The sequence below is a fragment of the Equus asinus genome, chromosome 18, assembly GCF_041296235.1.
Source record: "Equus asinus isolate D_3611 breed Donkey chromosome 18, EquAss-T2T_v2, whole genome shotgun sequence".
Lineage (NCBI taxonomy): Eukaryota > Metazoa > Chordata > Mammalia > Perissodactyla > Equidae > Equus > Equus asinus.
The window spans coordinates 39,755,141-39,776,433 of record NC_091807.1 but is presented as its reverse complement, the minus strand read 5'-3'; the positions used below and the strand labels follow the sequence as shown (position 1 = coordinate 39,776,433).

The window sequence follows — 21,293 nt, the reverse complement described above, 5'->3', positions numbered from 1 at the left end:
CCAATCATCCAAGTACCACTAAGCATCAGAAGAAGAGAAATACCAGAATTTCTAATCAGAACTAGTCTTTTATTTATTCAAAGTGTATTATTTCATCAGCAATTAATACATATCTGATTTTTAAATATGAAAATTATACTTTTTCAGTCAAAATAGGGTGAACAAGAATAAGGGACCTTAAGAGCAGCCTTCTTGTCACCTCCTGCAGTGTTATCCCCAAATTATACCGTCACACCCCTTTGTTCACTTCTCTTCTCAAAAGAGAAAAACAGCTGAGTGTGGACTACAATTTTAAAAACCTAAACATTTTGTAAACTATGGTAAAGAAACTAGCTTAAGATGAGCTTTTTATTAGAACCTAAGGCTATAAGACTACACCACAGAGGAAATACTCCTAGGCAGTCATAATCTCATCCCAGTGCTGGGCAGGTGGAGGGCATCTTCATCACCAGGGCCATCACCACTGCCAGGGCTCCCCTGCCTGAGTCACTCCCATGGTGGATGCCCCACAAGGCCCAAGACACTAACAAAACCACAATTAGTGTCAAATGGCCTGAGGACAAGGCCATTTCAAAATAGGCTGGATGCCAAGCTCTGAAGCGGCAGGGGAGCTGATGACGTAATTACTCAGGAGACCATCTCTGCTCTCTGCTGGACAGGCCAAGAGACTGAAACATCTGTTAGCTACTACGTTGCCTCTTAGTTTGAAAAACTGTGCCAATAAGAATTACCAGAAGAGAGCTGCCTATTAAGAAAGACAGACAGGGAAAGAGAGAAGAAGGAAACTGTCTAGTTCTATAATTAATCAAGTACCTGAACCATGAAATATTCACAAAAGCTCCAGCCTGGCTCAGTCCTCTTCTCCCTCAAGGTTCTCATGTCATCCTCAAACTTGCCTAAGTTTTTGGTAAAAGACATAAGAAGCAATGTCCTGAGTTTGGTCAGGAAGGCATTCCAGGATTCCTGAGTTCGAGAAGAGTCCTTCAAGGGGTCGGAGAGCACGACACACCTGCAGAGACATGAACGGACTATCTGGAAAATACTCTCCAAGCACAGTACCACTGCCCAGGTGCCACCATTCTCCTGGAGTGAAAACTGACTCCTTTCCTCCCCTTCCTTTCCTCCTCCCTCCTCCCTGCCTTTCTTCCTTCTTTAACTGGTGAAAGACATCAGGCAGGCAGTGAGAAATCAGACGAGGAAAAGGCCTCCTCAAGAACAGGTTTGATGCCCCATGAGCAGTAACTACTGTTCCGAGAGTTGCTGTAGAATGGACTGGAAAGGGGAGAGGGATTTATGACAAGTCTTGAGTCTTAGACCCTGCCTCCAGGGATCTCTGTAAAATAAGGTGATTATATCACACTTAGTTGCCAAACCTTGTTTTCCCTGCTCCCTTCAAAAATCTCTAGTTCCTTGTAATTGACAGGATAAAAGTTAGAATGCAATAACATGGCACATGCCGACCATTATAACATGGATCCAACCTAGGTGTCTATGGCTTGAATTCTTAGTATTCCCAGTTCAGCCCTCTGAACTTCTCACGCTCTCCTCTCTCACCTAGCACGCTCCCATTCACCCTTCAACCCCGGCCCAGCTGACACATCCTCACTGAGCCCTCCCCACCCCCCGCCCCCCAAGCTGCTCTGCCTGCTCGGCCCCCACTGTGATTACACCGCGACCACGGGAGGGCCACGTTGTAAACACCTTCTCTCTCTGTAGGTCCGTCTCTCCCACCAGACTGGGAGCTCCTCAAGAGCAGGGTTAATAAATAAGTAATAAGTAAAGGCTTAATGAATATGGCTGAACACATAGGTGTGATACAATCTCACTACAAAAAGACTGCATCTGTGGTGTAAAAATACCAAAGGCATAAAACTAAGAGAGTTTCCAATGGATTTGGAAAAGGCAACATACTCATCTAACAGGTTGGAAAAGGTAACTAACTTTATCCTTGATAATAATAATTTAGAAATATGAATAAATCTGAACTGAGAAATAATTTTAAAATATTGATGCTAGGAGCGTCAACATTTCTCCTCAGTAAATATTTCACCTGAATCACCAGCAAGTAGCAAAAAGAAGAGATTCTAAGTTTCACTGTCTCTGTGCCCCCTCACGCCCTCTGGAGGAAGGGCTAATCTGTGGAATCATAAGCCAGGAGACAAAACAGGGGAAGCAGCCCACACTCTAGCAGACCCACCAGGTGAAAGGTCAGCACCGGGAAGACAACTATCAAATCGGCAGCTGGCTGTGATTCCAGTCACTCCACCCCTCTGAGAATATTTCTGCCCCTGACAGATGAAGGGGTCCAGTCAGCCCACTCCTAAGATCCCAAAGGGCTAACATGTATTTATTCAATCTATGAACTGCTGGAATCTATCAGTTCAGTAGTTTATCCTTAAGGCATTCTCAAGGACTGTAACTATCAACATTTATTCCTCACCAGACACAGAATTCTCCCTATGCCTACAGGGTGGAGTAGAAAAGGAAACAAACACAAACACCAATCATCAAAACAAAATTTTTTTTCAGGGACCTGGTGCTTATCACTCAGACGATATACTCATTATATTCTCTATCCCTCATTACGTCCTTCAGCATTTACTGTTGCCAGATCTTCTTCTCCTTTTATCAACAAGAAAGCGCTATGCTTCAGAAATTCACATCAAGCCTAGATGGTTGGCTCAGAGAGGGAGAGCCCAGGCTGGTGGGCCCAATCTGGAGGAGAGCAGCATCTTCACAGGGCCTGCTGCACGGCTGTCCCGAGGCGCAGCACAACGAGTGGCTCCAGGCTGGGTCTCTGCCAGTCACTGGGACAGCTGCTGGCACAATTAATAAGCCAACCCTCTGATTTAGCGATACTTACCAAAAGCCTGAAAAATGCACAAAACCTTTTACCGAGGAATGTTCCTTTTAGAGATTTAGCCTAAGGAAATAATTAAGGATGTATACACCATCTAAGCTAGAAGGATGTTTATAATATTGTTTACAATACTAAGTAAGCAGTAACTTATACGTCTAGCAGAAGACTGTACAAATGCCTTACGCGCCTTGATGCTGTGAGACACCATGCACTCGTTAACGATAGGGTACAGACGCACATTTACTGCTGATGGCAAAATTTTTACAACGTACTAAATGAAAAAAGCAAGCACAAAACATTACGCGTAAAAAGTCTGAAAGATACACCAAACACTAACAGTTAGTATCTATTTTCCTTTTGCTTACTGTCTTTTTCTAATAATTCTACAATAAACATGTAATATTTATAATCATAAATTAAATACAAGATTAAAGTTAAAAAAAAGGTAAGCCACTTCAGGGCCACGTGTTCCGATATTTCCAAAGGCCGGAAGTTATATTACCTAATAAAACAATTGTCAATACAGACATTACTAAATTCAAATTTATGAAAACGTGACCCAGGTTTTTACATTAAAAAATGAAGTACAGATTTGTTAAAGGTGGCTTTGCAAACTGACGAAAATCAAAATGTTAGATGGTATGTTTAAATATTAAAGATGAAATGTTAAAGATTTTAGTAAGTTAAATTTTACGTATAACGAATAGTCATTAAAAGCAAGTTAGTTTTAAATAGGCTCAGCAGAAACATACTTTCGGCAATTAGATAAAAAAATAATAATGTAGGCTTAAAAGCAAGCAATAGGCACTTTGAAAAATCATACAATTTGAACATTTCATAAGTTTAGACTAATACACACCATTAGTACCAATTTATTTACTTAATAAAATCCCAAACAAATATGATTTGTTTTATTAACAACTGAAAGGCCATTTGGTTTGATTTTTGGCTCCATCTCTTGCTTCACTATGCCATGCTGGCCCACTTTTCCTTCAGCTGGTGAAACAGAGCTCTCTTCCCTCCAGGCCCAGGGCATCTATTCCTTCCTTCAGAACAAAAATGTTAGTGTACCTGCATTGCAGTGAAGGAACGGACACTCAGTTACGGAGCATCTTGATAAAACGTCAAGCTGATTCCTTTGTGATAACTAATTTATGAATAACAGACCTTAGGAAAAAATTCCCAAAGTCCAGATTGCACAAAATTTCTCTAAGATAAACCATAAGCTGGACAATCTAATATTTAATTCAAACTATAAATAAGGCAAGTTTGAACATTACTATGTACTCAGTATTGTGTGGAACATAAAAACGAAGTCCACCTATGGCTCCTTCCTTAGAAGAATTGTCAGTTCGTTGGGTGGCCCTGACAAGATGCAGCCACAGAATAAAGGAGCCATGTGGCAGTGTCTGGTTGGTACTCCCAGCCACATACACTCAGGATCTCTTCCTTCAACTCCTATGCATCCTTCATTTCTTAGCCCCACTGCTGCTTTCTCAGGGCAGCTCCATTAGCCCCCAGAGCAGTCCAGCTCTCCTACTCCAGGCTCTTGCTGCACTCTGGAACCCTCCCACTGAGCATGTGTCACCATGGTGACCAAAGGTGTGGTGACCACAGATGTGGCAACCACAGTCGTGGCGAGCTGGGGGTGGAGTAATGCCTGTTTCTGCCACTAGATCACACTGTAGCAGTGCAGGGAGCAGGGTCACCACTGCACCCCCGGACCTGGGCGAGTTAAAGTGCTAAACTAGGAGAGGAAGACGGTAAATTATATAAGTGTCAGGCTGGGAATGGCATCGCCAAAGAGGAAGGATGACAACAGGACTCAGACAGGGATGAGCAAGAGGGGAAAGGAAGTCCGTGCAACAAAGTGGCCACCAGAATTTCCGAGTCACTTTCAAGTTTCCGAAGGAGAGTAAGTCAGCATTTTATAGCTTGTTTTTAGGAACCCTTAATAGGTGATATGGTAAACAAACAAAACACAGGGTTCCATAGCTACAAAACATTTAAGGAATCCTGCTGTACACAGGACTGCAGGACTTCGAGAAGCCATTCTTGTGCTAACACCCATTACCAATCTTCAGAAAGGGGACCCACTGTGTGGTCTCTTCCACGGTCACTGAGCCACTGGACCCGCCCCTCCCACGCCACACACAGGGCGTTACTGCTCACAGTTCTTTGCCTGCCAGAGCAGGAGGGGAGGGCCCTGGTCTCTTGGGCACCCCCATCACATGCTCCAGGTCAGGAACACTACAGTTGCTCAGAGTAAACTTTCATCGCTACCCAGGAGCCAGCATCATCCAGCTATCAGCCCAAGGAGGGAAAATTAAAGATACACTTACCTGTCACTCTGTTTATTACAAAAATCATTTCTTATTTTGTCCACAATAGAAGTTCGGGGAAGGATGTTGGTTTTGTTTTTTTTCTTGGCATCATTTTCAACTACCACTATTAACCAGTCCACAGAGCTATGAGCTTTCAGAACATTCTGCCACTTGGTAAGGTCGTCTTTTACTGTAGCTTTATACACTTCAGTATCCTAAAAATAAATAAGTCACTGTGAAAGCAAGTTAATCAATGCGCTTTAGTTTACAGGGCAAAACGTGTCTGATAACAGAGAACACAGAGGCCGCAGGGCCTTATGGCTCCGACACAGGGACACTCCATGTAAAGCCCAGCACTGGCCACACCTGTGGGCATTCTGGGCAGGCTCAGCACCATGCCCTCGGTGCACACGGTCCCCAGATACTCCTGACACTGAGGGAAGGTCCTCCAAAGTTATGAGGAAGAGACTGAGAGTTAGAGAGCTCGGTGAGTTGCCACAGTGACGGAGTCTACTAGGTAAGTTGGGACCTTCAAACCCAGGTCTCTATGGCCAAAGGCCCTGAACCCGAGCACTGCATGAAGCCCATCCAGTCGTGTGTCCTGCCTTGATGGCGGAGGCGACCAGCTCCTCCTGCTGCAGGCTAGCTGTCATCGTGCTGGCTAGTTGTCACTGCAGGGCCAAGGCCATTTGTAGGAAGCCAAGGCCTGCCTCCCGGCAGTTTTCTCTGCAGCCCCTCAGCTCTCTGCAAGCCCCTAAAACCACTCTAACCTCGATGCCACTCACAGACCATGTCAGGGGCAAGGCCGCTTCCAACGCAAACCCAAGGAAAGAGCACAACCTAGTGCTTCTTGCAAGCTCTTCTGATTCCCAGGGATTGACAGAGGAGCCATCCTGGTCCTAAAAATCAATGCTCCTTCTGACTCAGAGGCCCAAACATCACCTGCCAAAGACAGCACCCCACCTGCACAAAAGCCAGTGAGTCCATCCTCAGTCCTCTTCCAGAGAGAACAGGGAAACAGGAACTGTCCTTGCTATGTCTAACTCTGTTGATAATTGCTCTTAGGCTCCGCAAATCCACTTGGCAGACCCAGAGAGAAAATCTAAAACCAAGATGCTTAATTCCTTTCAAAATTAGGCATCTAAAAACCTTTGAGAACTATAATTAATACCTCTATTTAAATATATCCTTTCCCCTCTTTTAACAGAAAGATTCCTTATCATCCTGCCTGTATTTTCTCTGGATTTTTCACTCTCTTGAACAACGCTCATACAGACATGTGCTAATGTGATTATCCACGAATGAGTTAAATCTCAAATTCTATATCTAGTCCCACTTTTGGTTTAATTAATAGTGAAAAGATCCAAAGGACAGTGCTTATAATTTTAGTCTGATTTTAAAAATTGCCATGTCCTCAGTTTAAATGAGAAACAAATACAATCTGAAACGACCTTTTGCTAAAAAATTAAGATGAAAACTATCTTGCAAAAATCAATTTTCTGCGAATTCACATCCATCAGTTATGGCATCTCCTCCAGAGACTGGCGGTTCTTAGGACTTGAAGATGAGGTTTACAATGCTGGTGTGCTGTCAGAACTCCAAGAGCCCGGATACATCACACCTGGAAAGCGAAACCAAAAGGCCAGAGGGCTGGCAGCCACAGACCCCACAGCCTTAGAGTCAGTGAGCAGACACCAATCACAGGGCCCCACCAAGTCAGGGAGCCGGGAAGGGCTGTGAAAGCTCCAGGTGCCCCCCACCCGACTCCAGGCCCACCCCCAGCCCCGCTCTCCACACCAGGGAGGGACTGCTGCACCCCCTGAGGGGACCCCAGTGTCCCTTCTTGGGACACTCCGCTGGGCAGTCTGCCAGGACTCTCAGGAAGAGACCTCACTGAGCAGCAGGGCAGAGTTCCCCAAAGTTCTGAGGGAATCAGGAGTACACAATCTAGCTCACCACTCACGACAGAGAGCAAACAGCAAACGTTACCAAACATCACTACAAAGACTTGGTGACTCCTCAGGAGAGGAGCCCACGCTGAGCCAGTGACATTAAGGGTCCCTAAGGAAACAAGCTAAAAGAAGAAGAACCCACTAGTGGGATGGTGGGGAAGGGGTCCTGATGGGGGACAAGGAGCAGCCCCGCCCCAGCACCAGAGACAAGCAGAGCGAGGAGGGTATCACAGAACAAGACGTGGGACCCCACGCGAAGTGATGAAGGACACGAGGTGTCCGAGGCCTAGCAGGGCAGAGAGGCCCTCCCTCTGGGCGTGACCTTGCCCGGCGTGTTGTGGATCACGTGAGGTCCTAGGAGGGGGTGATCCAGCACAAAGCGGCAGCCCCAGAGCAGAGAGGGGCACTGTGTTGTGGGGGAACAGGACTCAGTGACAGGAGAACGCTCACTGACAGCGATTGTTCGAATAAGCAAACACATGGAAGACAAGGAGTGCCTGGCTTCTCCGTGTCAGAGATGGGAGTTACCAGAATTAACCCTGTGGTGTTGGATTGGAATTGGATTGTGTGTGCGTACACGATGTGTGTGCATGCCACAAAGCTACATATGGAACACACGCAAATGTATGTGTGGACGGACACACATGCATACACATACCACATACATCTATTCTCTAGGTAAGTCCGCTGCGAGGGCTCAACAACAAAGAGCACTCCTAACTCCAGATCTTCATTTCTAAATACAGTTTTCCACCAGAAAGAACCACGGCTCCTTGGAGCAACAGCTGACCCCAGAGCTTCAGCAGGGACAGGACCAGAGGACCCTGGAAAATCCTGTGTAAGGGAGTGCTAAAAGAATAAGGACATTTCAAAAGGTCACAGAGGCCAAATCTGGGACAATTTGAGCATTAAAATAAATGATGACAGGAATGAATTACACTGCAAAAACTAGAAATCAACGAGTGCATGCTGACATCAATCAGTGCACAGGACTCTCACTTCCAGATGAGACGAAGTACAGGGACCAGACTGACACAGCCACCTGAAACAACCGAAAAAAACCCCATGAATCAAGGGTTTTCAAAACCCTGGATATCAGGGGACAAAGGACAGAGATCCTCAAGAGAGGGAAATGAGGTGAGCCCGGCGAGGGGCCCAGCTGACCCCCTGGAGTTTCCAGACCACAGCACATGGCAGGGCACTGAGGGAAAGTCTGGCAGATGCCCTGCGTGGATGAGAAAGGGCCGAAGAGTCCTGGGAGACGAAGGCAGCTGACTTCATAGGAGGTCGGAGTATCCTGGAAGAGAGTGCACCAAGCACAAAGAGAACCCAAGAGGTCTGCAGAGGGGCCCCTCGAGTATTCAGCAGGGAATTGATCAGCACATGTGTGCATGTACCACCCAAAGCCATGGAGAGACCCAGCAGGCAGGACTAGACACTCACAAGGGGCCTGGAAAGGGGCCAGACTGGAAAACCTCAAGTCACTGGGTGGGGCACTCAGGAAGTAAGGAATAACTAGGGCTGGACTGGGCACTGCTCCAGACCCATTAAATCATAAAATCAATACCTAAAAGGATCAAACTTAGCAAGCAGATTAAACAAAACTCAAGAAAACTTTTAGGATTACAAATATACCAGCATCAAACAAGATAAAATTCACAATGTCTGGCATCCAATAAAAACTTGCCAGGTAGACAAAGAAGAAAGAATATATGACCCATAGTAAGTAGAAAAATCAGTCAATAGAAATAGACTCAGTAATGACACAGATAATAGAATTAGCAGACAAAGCCATTTAAATAGTTACTATAACCATATTTCATATATTCAAGAAGGCAGAAGAAAGACTAATGTTAAGCAGAGACATGGAAGATCTTTTAAAAAGAAGGAAAAGACCCACGTGGAACTTCTAGAGATGAAAACCACAAAGTCTAAACTGAAAAATACACTGGGTGGGACTAAGGGCGGATTAGACACTGCAAAAGAAACAGTTAGTTAACTTGAAGACAGAAAAACAGAAATTATCCAAATGAAACACATGACTGATCAAACATCAACAGCGCGTCAGTGAGCTGCAAGACTTCAAGTGGCCTAATATATAATTAACTGGAGTCCCCAAAGGAGAGAAAGGGAGAAACATAAAAAATATTTGCAGAAATAATAACCAAAAATGTTCCAAATTTGATCAAACTTATAAGGCAAAGAAGCCCAAAAAACCCAAAGCACAAGAAACATGAAGAAAACTATACTAAGGCATATCATAATCAAATTGTTTAAAACCAGTGATAAACGGAAAAAATCTTAAAACCCAAAGAAAAAAAAGACACTTTATGTGGAAAGTAACACAACAAAAATGAAAGATTTCTCATGGGTAACAATGGAAACCAAGACAGCGGACTAACAACTTTAAGTGTCGAAAGGAAAAAAGAACTGTCAAACCAGAATTCTATACTCAGTGAAGTAAATTAAAGTGAGGCAAAATAAAAACTTTCTCAGACATATGAGAGCTGCCAGAACTCAGCAGCAATGGACCTGCACTCTAAGACGTGAAGGAAGTCCTTCAGTGGAGGAGACGAACCCCATGGGAACTCGGGATCTGCACAGAGGACAGGGGAGCTCTGAGAATGGTCCTCATGCAGGCAGATATGAAGACGTGTTCTCTTATGCTTCATCTCCTGAAAACATAACTGACTGAAAACATAAGAGTAACAACCTCCTGTGGGGTCTGTAACACGCAGAGGATTAACACGTATGCCACGACGGCACAGCACACTGCTGGGAAGTTCTCAGCCCGCGTGGCAGTAGAACGTGACCTGAAGGTCATGACTGAGGTGGTAAGTTACTGACGTACACTATAAACCCTAAAGCAACTACTGAGAGAACATAACTAAGAGTTTTACTTTTAAATCTAAGATCCTAAACATTATCAACTTGCTCCAGGAACTTTTGCTTAAGAGATAATACTCAAAACTGAAACAAAACAAAAACCTACAACAAGAACAAAAAAACAGAGGCTCTCTATTAGAAAATGTAATTTTAGGAAAAGAAACCTCCTTCATAATGTCCACAAAAACTATATTTTTATGAAAAATGTTATGACCCATTACTAAAGGACACAAAAACGGCATAAAGAATGGAGACACAAACCATGTCCCCAGGTGGGAAGATTCATGATTACTGAAATTCTTCTCAGGTGAACCTGTAACTTACTCAAGGCAATCCCAATCAAAGCGCCTCCAGTCTTGTCTTTTTCTTTTCAACTGCTATTCCAGTCACCTCCTGCTTTGCCACAAACCTCTACACTATGCGGTGGTCCGGAAGATTTACTCTGCTCACGAGTCTACGAGCCAGCGATTTGGTGGATAGCTCGCCTGCTCCACCTAGCGTGAGCTGTGGCGCTAGAAGGCTGGGCGCAGGGGCCAGCCCACGCCTGCTGGCGGACGCTAGCGTGTTGGCCAGGACCTGCTGGGACCGGGGCTCTACACCTCCAGGTGGCCTTCCCATGGGGACTTCACTTCCTCACACAATGGTGTCTGGGCTCTAAGAGCAAGCATACCAAGAGGACCCAGCAGGAGACACATTACCTTTTATGACTCAGTCTTTTTCAAAAGTCACAGTGCCCCTTCTGCCAGGCAGAGGCCCTCTCAGATTCAACTGGAGGAAACACAGACCAGCCTCTCAATGGAGGAATGTCACTAGCGAGTAGAGAAGAGCATGTGGGATGGGATATATTGGTACAGCCATTTTGGGAAAACAAAATTTATACACCTAACAATCTGATTCTAAAATTTCTAAGGAAGAGAAAATAGCCAAGAGATTTATTTTAAAGAAGAGATACCAATACATATTATAAAAATGTAATAATTAGAAGTCTGGTCCTGGCACAGAACAGACAATGGTTAATAGAACTGAGGTGTCTAGGATATTGCGCATACAGGATGTTGGTTTAAAATAAAGGTGACACTTTTGATAAGTGGGGAAAAGACAGTCGATTATGAAATGAAGTCAAACTAATTTGCTACCCATTTAGACTATAATATTAGATCATGAAGCCCCAAATCTCCTACTACACACAAAAATAACCTGAAACTATACAGGTCCAAATATAAAACAAACTATCAAATGATTAAAAGAACATATAGGAGAAGATCAATTCTTATCTTCAGATAGACCAGGCCTTCCTAAACATGATACACTACTCAGAAACTGGTTTTTTAATTACATATTTTGCTCCATAAAAAATATATTTATGAATACCTATACAACTAAATAATAAGATCAACCACCTACAGAAAACAGGACTTACGGAAGATGCAAGAGGGTAGAACACACCAATAATAGAAGAGTTGAACATGGCACTGTCAGTTCAAGACAGGCCAAGAGGACAACACAGCAAAACAGAAATGAGCTAAACAATACAACCAGTAAGACAGCTCTTACAAACACATATTTACCATTATAATCTGAAAACAGAGAAAATACATTCTCAAACACACATGGAACAACCACAAAAACTGATCATTTATTTGGACACAGAGAAGACAAGTTTCATAAAGCCACTCTGATCACAATGCAGTCACCTGGAAGAGGACCAGGTGAACGAACGCGGGGCTCTCCGCGGGTCTGTTCCTGGGCGCAGCAATTCTGAAAGCACTGTGCACAGACTGCAGGACTGAGCAGCTAACGTGTGGACGCTGCTGGGAGCCAGGGCGGAGATCAACATGGACTGGGCTACGGCAAGAAGGAGCCTGTGGGGTTAGGCTACAGTTGGAGGCATGAGCATCAACTCAGGATTTCTAAGATGTGTACTCTCTCAACTCCGCCTACTGAAGGGCATAGACACGGCGATACTCCCCGAGTGCTCCATGAAGAAATGGCTGATCCCAGGACAAGGGAGCAAAGGTCCAAGAACCAAGAATACGTCGCTATGCCAGAAAGTTAGAAAATGCTCCAAAGGACACAGGAGCCAGCTGGAGGTGACACTCAGTGGGCAAATCCGGGACAACTCAAGCACCAAGATAAGCAAGGATAACTGACTACAGAGCATTAAATAAAGCAGAAACCCAGACAGACTCTTCTCCAGAGCATAGCACCAGCTGAGACATTTAGGGGAATGGCATTTGCAGCTCTGAGTAAAGACTGGTTCAGGAAGGATCATCAGTGGGCGCTAAATCTAAGCAGGACAAGGAGCAGGACCCTCATGTGGTCTGAAAGGGGCTCCCCAGAGAGGGCTTCTTGGTTGCAAGGGCAAAAAAGAACTATAGCATGGAGAAATCGGACAACCCCTCACACGAGGTCGAATCTAACACTGCCACTGAGGGCTGTAGAGAAGAGTCAGCACAGCAGGCGGGACGGCCACTTCTGGGCCTGCTCCCAAGGCTGGCATCTGGGAACGCGGATTTGGGGAGGGTTCCCGCCACCGTGAGGCAAGAGTGCCTCACTGGGCCTAAACTGCGGTACAAACACTATGGCTTGTGCTGACACCTGCTCCCCTCTGGGACTCCACAGTTTTGGTACATGCCAGGCAGAGGCTGCCTACATGACTGGCCCCCGATAAACACCCTGGACACTGAGTCTCTAACCAGCTTCCCTTCTAGACGACATCTCAGACGTGCCGTCACACTCACTGCTGGGGGAGTCAGACCATCAACGACTCCCCTGGGAAAGGTCACAAAGCAAAACCAGCAAACGCAAAAGGTGTGGCCCAGGGGCAAAGTCCAGGGGAAACGAGGCCTGAGCTTCGAGTCCCCGCTCATTAAAATTACAAAGAACGACTTCTGCAGCCTCAGATTCAGGTTAAAATGTCACAGTATGCAACAATTTATATATTTTGTATACTGCAAAATGCTTACTTTATTGGAGTCAAAACCGGAAGAAATGACCCACAGAATTCTATATTAATTCATGACTGAAAAATTCTGTCAAGAACAAAAAGTTTCGGGGCCAGCCCAGTGGCACAACGGTTAAGTCCGCACATTCCACTTCAGTGGCCCAGGGTTCACCAGTTCGGATCCTGGGCGTGGACCTATGCACCACTTGTCAAGCCATGCTGTGGCAGGTGTCCCACATATAAAGTAGAGGAAGGTGGGCACAGATGTTAGCTCAGGCCCAGTCTTCCTCAGCAAAAAGAGGACTGGCAGCATACGTTAGCTCAGGGCTAATCTTCCTCAAAAAAAAAAAAAAAGGAATGAAAAGTTTCCTTCTAGGTTCATAAATACACAACTGCATAGTACAAGTGAAGGCCACCATACCCACACAGTAGTGTCCCTCGCTCGATGGGCAGTCATGAAGAGCCTCCTGCAAAAGACACCATGATGGGAGGAAGCAGGACACAGGGCCCCGCCCTCAGAAAGTCGATACACCAGCGAGAGAGACAAACAGCATGATCAAGCAGAGTAACTGCCATGATGGTGAACACAGGGCGTTATGAAAACAAAACTGACAGCGAATACTAAAGATACCTAGTGGCCAGTCGGGGACAGTGAGATGGCTCACAATAACTGGCAACACAGGAAGGAAGACTGTCTTTGGTGATTACCATGAGTGCAAGGCCCTGCACCAGGACAGAAACATGCAGGGACAAAGCTGCACATCTAGCTGAGGAAGGGAGAAAAGAGAAGACCACCAACACACAGAGTACATTAAAAAGTAAGTGTGAAAAATTACAGTTGTCTTAACAAAGCCCAGACAGGTGCATGCTTAGTCCCACTGCAAGCGCCCTCCCCTCGAGGAGCACTTACACAGCACTCTGTCCAGTAGATGTGCAGGAAGGGGAAGGTGAGCAGGGCCTTGTTCCCTTCCTTAGGCAGCAGCTCCTCCTTGAACTGAACAAAGTTAGACTCCAGGTGAATCATCTTCGGAGCCCGGCCATAGGACCTAGAAACAATGTTTAACACGCCACTGAGAAGAACGTTCAGCAGAAAGAAAGAGGAAAAACACAACATAATTTAATCATAGCTCTGAGTTCAGAAGTACATATATAATATTAACCCTGAATTGTAACTATAATACTCTGTCCAAAAAGTTCTAGCAATTACTTTAATAATTCACAGTTCACATTTACATGTCAAACTCCCCCCTCCATAAAATCTTTCATTTTGCTCAATGACAGCACACAGCAATACTCTACCTCACCAGGCTGTTTGCAGTGCTATAGACTTCTGAGACAAACGGGCATCACTTGCAATTTAACTGAATCTCTAGTCACTACATAAGAGAGGAAACGCGCTCCCAGATGTCAAGCACAGTGGGAAGCTACGAAAGCTTTCATCTGCGCTAACACTTTTGGGACAATCTGTACCATTCAAAAAAGAGAGAACTGTCCGATGAAAGAGAACACGTTTTTGTTTGCAGAGCATGAAAAAACAGTGGTAAACTCTCTTTCTCAACCAAAGAAGAAAAAGAAGATGGAGGAATCCCACAAGCTACAGACATCTAATCTAAGGCTGTCAGAGGATATGGATGCTATTTCATTACACTTCCGAAAAATGAATTATGCTACATACATCTTTTTTCCATACCTCTATTTTCCACCAGTAGTAGCTGTGTCTCCTTTAAATTCCAAGAGCTGGATTTCGTATTCTTTGGAGTCTCTGTTTAGTAAGCTGACACCAACCACATTTAACACGATTAGGCTCATACTTGAACTTGCGTATTTCCCATTGCAGGCTCTATTTTTTCCTGTCCCTTGTGGGATTAATCGAGTTTTCTTTTTCCATCCTTTTTCTCTGCTGGCTTGAAAGTCTAACCATCTATCTCTACTCCACTATTTTTAATATGCATGAACAAATCATTCTTTCAAAGACTAAAGCAAATGTCGACCCTCTTCTTGAGCGAGACAGGAAAGATACACTTTCTTCTCTGCTTCCTTCCCCATATCTGAAATTTTAGATTTTTTAATTTTTAAAAAGATTGATACCTTAATTTTAGTAAAATATTTTTATGACTTGTTGCTGGCAGCCACTTCTTTCATCCTGTGAATTCTGGGCTCATTTTTCTTCTTGTTGAGATACGCCCTTTAATTCTTTCAGACAGGGCCGTAAGATTTCTGATCATCTGTGTCTGAGAAGGTTTCTAGTAAGCACTGCTTCCCAACTATCTCCGTGCTCTGGCAAACAGTGAACATAATATTTGAATGGCACCCTGGAGCAAACATATGTGGCTTTGTGCAGCCAGAAGTGACAGGTGAGGGCCCCTGGCCATCCTGGGCCCCAGCTGGCCCCCAAGGCCTCAGAGGAACAGAATCTCTCACACCTGCGTCGTCCTGGGCTGGGGGCGGGGGGGCTCGGATTCAGCCTTCCTTCTTCAGGAGAGTGCAGGGGATAGGATCAGGATAGGATCAGAAGCCCAGTCTTAGGTGCTGTATTTCCTGCTGCATTGTAAGCCTGGACAGAGACTGTAGGTTCGGATTTGCTCTTCTCCTGCTTCCTTGGCACAGCTTTTTGTTTGCTTTGTTTTATCTTCATTCTGCCGGACATTCAGCGAGCTCCTGCAATCTCCTGATTCCCATCTGGGAAAATCCTGACACCAGCCCTTCATTCTCTGTTCTCTCCTCTGAAACACCTACTAGAGGGACACTGAAACTCCTGGATGTAGCCTGTGTCTCTGCTCTTCTTCCATGCTTTCCAGCTCCAGCCCTTGGCATCAATCTCCAGCAGTAAACTCCAATTTCGAAGCTCCATCTTCCAACTCACTAATTTGCTCTTCAGCTACACGACTGTTCACTGCATCTAGTAAAGTTTCTGCTTCAATTTTTTTATTTCCAAGATCTAATCAATTTCTAATTTTTATCATAGTAATATGTACATGCTTTAACATGTTAAATAGTACTGAGAAGCTTTTCTCTCTCACACCCCCTCCCCCACGACAGGAGCAGGCGCCTCCCCATCCTTCTCTGGCCTCCTCCCACATGTGTTTCCTGTAGCTACTCTAACCAACGACCACAAACCTGGAGGCTTAAAACACTAATTATCTCACAGCTCAGAAGCCACAAATCTGAGATCACGGTGTGGCAGCGTTGCTTCCTTCTGGAAGCTCTAAGGGAGAATCCGTTCCTGGCCTCTCTCCTGCTGCTGGCAAGCCGTGGCGTTGTTTGGCTTACAGACGCAGCACTCCAATCTCTGTCTCCATCGTCACGTGATCTTCTCCCCCGTGTCTTCTACAGACACTTGCCACTGGATTTAAGGCCCACACTACTCTCATGCAGAAATCCTTAACTTGATTACATCTGCAAAGACCCTTATTCCAAATAAGGTCACATTCACAGGTCCCAGGTGGACATATTTTTTGGGAGGCGGAATTCAACACGCTACACCTCCCCGAGCACTTTAAATTTAGAGACAATCTTCGACTGTCCATGATGGAAGATGCAGAACCAGCTGTGTGTGCCCAAGCTCTTGCTCTCCCTCCACCCTCCAGCAGTTCTATCACCAGTCGTTGTCCATGTTGTTTCCCTTATTAGTAAATGTAGCAACACTGCTCACTAATGAGCCAAGTAACACACTATGGTTACAGGAGCCTTATAATGTAACTTTTCTTCTTGGCATTTTTTATTTTCCTAGCTCGCAGTATCAACATTTTTAATTCCTCTCAAGCTCTCCAACAGAACTGTAAACCCTCTGATCACTACCCACACACAGTCAAGCATCAGACATCTATCAATTCTCTTCCCTGGAAGCGTCCCTCAGGAGCCCAGAGTCCTCCTGCACCAATCAGGGAGGCAGCCTCGGTCCTAAACGTGATGAAGCACATCCCCCCAGTGTTGGCCGAGAAAGGGAATGTGGCAGGCCTTTTCCAGGAGCCATCGACTTCTCCTGAGATGAGGTCTCCACTCGCTGGGATGTGGCACACAGTTCTCGGATCTCGGCTGTGCCCTGTTCAGACTGAGACTTGCTGGTTTCAGAATGGCACTTCTCCCGCTTTCTGTAGTGCCTCGTATCCAAGAGTCTGGAGGTTTTCTGTCCACAGAAAGACTCTCCAGGCCCCTGCAGGAGCAGGCAAGCTTGGTCACTTCAACAAACAAACACACACACACAGACACACACACACATACACACGGCAGCAGGAGCCCTGCATCTAACTACTCCCTGTCCACACTTTCTGCTACCCACCTTTCCAACCTGGTCTTACCCTCGCCTTCCAAGGCCATGGGCCCTGTCACCTGCCAGGGGACTCATCTGCTTCTCAGGGAGCCACCTCTGCAGACACATGGCTTTCTCAGCTCTCTCTCCCAATTCCTCTGTGTCTCTTCCTTCTCCCGGAAGGTGTTCCCAGCTCTCTGCTGCCTCCATCTCCACCCCCCGCCTCTGTCCTTGTGCACCGAGGCATTTTCAGCACTTTTTTCCTCATTTAGTGAGGTTTGAGGAAGACGAAGAGATGAATACATATATTCAATCTATGTAGTTTATTTCATTTTTTCTTCTTCCTCATAACCCCCTTTCTTGTTTCTTGGACACACTTTTTTTCTTTTATCTTTCTGAATGTGTAAACAGTGTCTACTTATTCAAAATCCTTCCAGATTACTCCATTTTGTCGGGTACTAAACTCCTCCACTTGTAGGCTTCTTCTCTCTTGTTCATAGCACTGGGCCTCCTCAGATGCTGAGCACTTCTTCTGTAAGGGCATTCTCCCACATCCTGTACACTCTTTATACTGAACGTTAGTAACTAAACACATTCCTTCTAACACTATAATTGTGCAGAAAAAATAGACTTGATTCACTAGAGAACCTGGGTAAGTCATCCCCATAAAGCCACAGGAATTCTTCACGTTACAATGGTATAAAGTGGTGGTCAGACAGGAATAATGCAGCAAGAATTAGAATTACACGAACATCAATAACAACGGGAGATTTTTTATACACCTTGGTTAAAATCAGATTACCTGTGTTAACAAGTCAAAATCCAAACATTTTCTAGAAATAATATCTAATCTTACCAGAAATAAGTTTTCTAATAAGATAATTCAAAGTCAATTATTTCCTCTGATCAAGTCATTAGATGAACAATTACACACAACAGGTCAACTGGGATGGTTGATCTGGTTTCTCTCCTAATTTTTAAATAACATTTTCTGGACACTGTCTCATCCTTAAGCAAAGAGCACAGGAGCTCAGGGTGGAGAGGGCTCTTGACGAGAGCGCACACCGAGAGCACATCTTCTGCTTGATGTGCAGTCTGAGTGAGCGCACGTCTCCTTTCCAAACGCCTGTGTCTTGAAGACATTCTGATGAGCCATGAAGAATCAGAAGTCATCCCTACAAAAGCGAGCCTTTAACTCAGAGGACCTGTCTTGCTTCCAGCACCCTAGGTCTCGCTGAGACAATCAGCACACTCCTTAAAGAATAAGGCCCACAGATTCAGGGATGCCACACAGCTTCTTTATGATCCACTTAGAACTGAGGCTTCAACTGTTACTACCTCACTTGCTCACAAAAATGTCTAAAAATGGGGGCTGGCCCCGTGGCCAAGTGGTTAAGTTCGCGCGCTTGGCTGCAGGCGGCCCAGTGTTTGGTTCGAATCCTGGGCGCGGACATGGCACTGCTCATCAAACCACGCTGAGGCAGCGTCCCACATACCACAACTAGAAGAACCCACAACGAAGAATATACAACTATGTACCGGGGGCTTTGGGGAGAAAAAGGAGAAAATAAAATCTTTAAAAAAAAAAAAAATGTCTAAAAATGAAGAGGGAGATACACCCAGAAAACAATAGGCCATACCTTCTCCATTCCATCGGTTCCCTTGGAAGCTGCTGGGACAGCGTCGGATAAACAGAGGTAAATAAATTCTGATCTCCAGCACCTATAACAGGAACAAAGAGAAATCCAGCTATGACATTTTTAGATGAATATAGCAAAATTGGCTCTAAAGGTTATTAAATGGGTAATTTTAGACAACTTTATACTTAGTAATATGACATTACAAAACAAGGCTGCTTCATACCTTTAAATAACTGGTCTCAGGAAAACCCAGCCCTTGACATACATGATCTAACTTAACCCTCACAACACCTCTGTGAGGTAGGTACATATGATTTTCCCCACGAGGAGAATGAGGATCAGGAAAGTTGAGTAAATTGCCCAAGGCCACAGAGCTTAGTAGAGATGCAGCCAGCTCAGCTCCCCTCAGCTTTCCTCCTGAGTCTGTGCTCTACAACCACTGCTCCCTTCAACTTCAGAACAGCTGCAGAACTCCGTGCAGACAAGGAATCCAGGGAAGTGAGCACGAATTTCTTCACCAAAATAAACTCAAGATGCATCCAAACGCCAGTAGCAGCTACAATACACAGGACACTCTCCATGTGCACATATTACCCAAGACACCTGACATGCACTCTCTCGTTTAGTCCTCGGTAACTCCTAGAAGGCAAGGTCAAACACAACCAGACTTCACAGGTACAGAAAGTGGATCTGAGAGGTCAAGGCGTTTCGAGCACAAAGCTGGCCAGCGGCAGACACTAGTTCCGAATGCGGGTGCGCCTGACTTAATGCTGCCCACTCAGGTTTAATTCAGCTCTCCATCCTGGCTTTAAGAGAGCTGAAAACCCAGTTAGCGCTCATAAAACGATTGTACGACCATATTACACTTAAGCTAAAAAAAAATCTTTTCATATAGATGACTCAAATTCTTATACTCAGAGGATCCTCTTTTCAGCAAAACCATTTTCCAAACTGCTTTTATATTGATCTTAAAGCAATCACTGGGAATTGATATGGGCCATTAATACATCTGCTTATTTTGCTCTCATGGACCTAAAAAAACCTGCCCCAAACCACATAACAATGTCAAGTCACTGCTGAGAGGAATGATACTTCTAGGCAGCTGAGCCGAGAGGGGCAGAGAGGCGGGGTGCACCGTGACTGGACACAAACACTGAGGCCTGACCGCCAGGGTCCCATGTCAGCTCCGCCACGTACTGGCTGAATAAGCCTGGGGATACCATTCACCCTTCCTGGGTGTCGGGGCACCATCTGTGAAATGGGAAAATAAAAATACCTCCCCAACACAGCCTGGTGAGAATTAAATGAGTCAACACAGTAAATAACCTCCAACAAGGTCTGATGCAAAGTAAATACTTAATAAGGCTCACTATTACTACATTTTTTGTTAAAATAAAAATTTTTATGTTTATCATTTTTCATCATGGTCATTGGTAGTCATCTTAGAAATTATTACAGAAAATCTTCAGTTAGCTTCAGATTTATCTTTTTTCTTAAAGATTAGCATCTGAGCTAACATCTGTTACCAATCTTCTTTGTTTTCTTCTTCTCCCCCAATCCCCCCAGTACACAGTTGTATATTCTAGTTGTAGGTCCTTCTGCTTGTGCTGTGGGACACCACCACAGCAAGGCCTGATGAGTGCTGTCATGTCTGCGCCCAGGATCCAAACTGGCGATACCCCAGGCTGCTGAAGTGGAACACACGAACTTAACCACTCTGCCACGGGGCTGGCCCCAGATTTCTTATCTTTGACTGCCAATTCCTGTTGCCTCTTTACAAGGTTCCAAGACGTTCTTTTCCTAACTTTTCTTTTTTTCAGTGAGGAAGATTGGCCCTGAGCTGACATCTGTGCCAATCCTCCTCTATTTTGTATGTGGGACGTCACCACAGCATGGCTTGGTGAGTAGTGTAGGTCTGCACCCAGGATCCAAACCCACTAACCCTAGGCTGCCAGAGCAGAGTGAGCAAACTTAACCACTACACCACCACGCCGGCCCCTACTAGGTCGCAAGATTAACATACAAAAACCACTATTCGTTGCTAGGTAGAAATGAGGGCAACTACATGGAAGCTTTCTCCTCTTTCACTTGATTTTCTGTATAAAACTACACACATGATCCTTGCAATAAAATCTAACATAAATGAACAATTAACGTATGTACACAGAGTAAAAAAATGAAATGCCTCCTACCCGCCCCCAAGCCATCTCCCACAGGAAATCCTGCTAAACAATAAAACTCGTCTAAATGGAAACTATGAAGTAACAGTTTTTCTTATATTCTATCTGGAATAAATCTTTAAGTCCAAACTTTAACTTGAAAAGAGTAGAGGTCAATTAGCACATCTGTCGAGTGCAAAGATGTCATCTGACAGTAACTGGGGACTTAACATGTGACCATTTGACCTCAGAACCTGTTATAGGCCAAACCGTGTCCTC

At 44.9% G+C, this 21,293-nt stretch overlaps 1 protein-coding gene across 9 annotated transcripts in view; it reads right to left on the bottom strand.

The window, feature by feature from the left end:
* Positions 1-21,293, bottom strand: part of TRAPPC10 (trafficking protein particle complex subunit 10) — a 102,128-nt gene that overhangs the window by 57,985 nt on the left and 22,850 nt on the right. For 4 of the 9 annotated variants that reach the window (XM_070489025.1, XM_044751054.2, XM_070489027.1 and 1 more), the window contains exons 2-5: positions 18,856-18,937; positions 13,877-14,012; positions 5,203-5,399; positions 814-1,009 (exon numbers count right to left, since the gene is read on the bottom strand). In XM_070489025.1, the coding sequence (XP_070345126.1) occupies positions 814-1,009; positions 5,203-5,399; positions 13,877-14,012; positions 18,856-18,937 (611 nt within the window). Of the gene's footprint in view, positions 1-813; positions 1,010-5,202; positions 5,400-13,876; positions 14,013-18,855; positions 18,938-21,293 lie in introns of those variants that run through there. The other 5 variants (XM_070489030.1, XM_070489029.1, XM_070489031.1 and 2 more) reach the window with 4 other exon arrangements.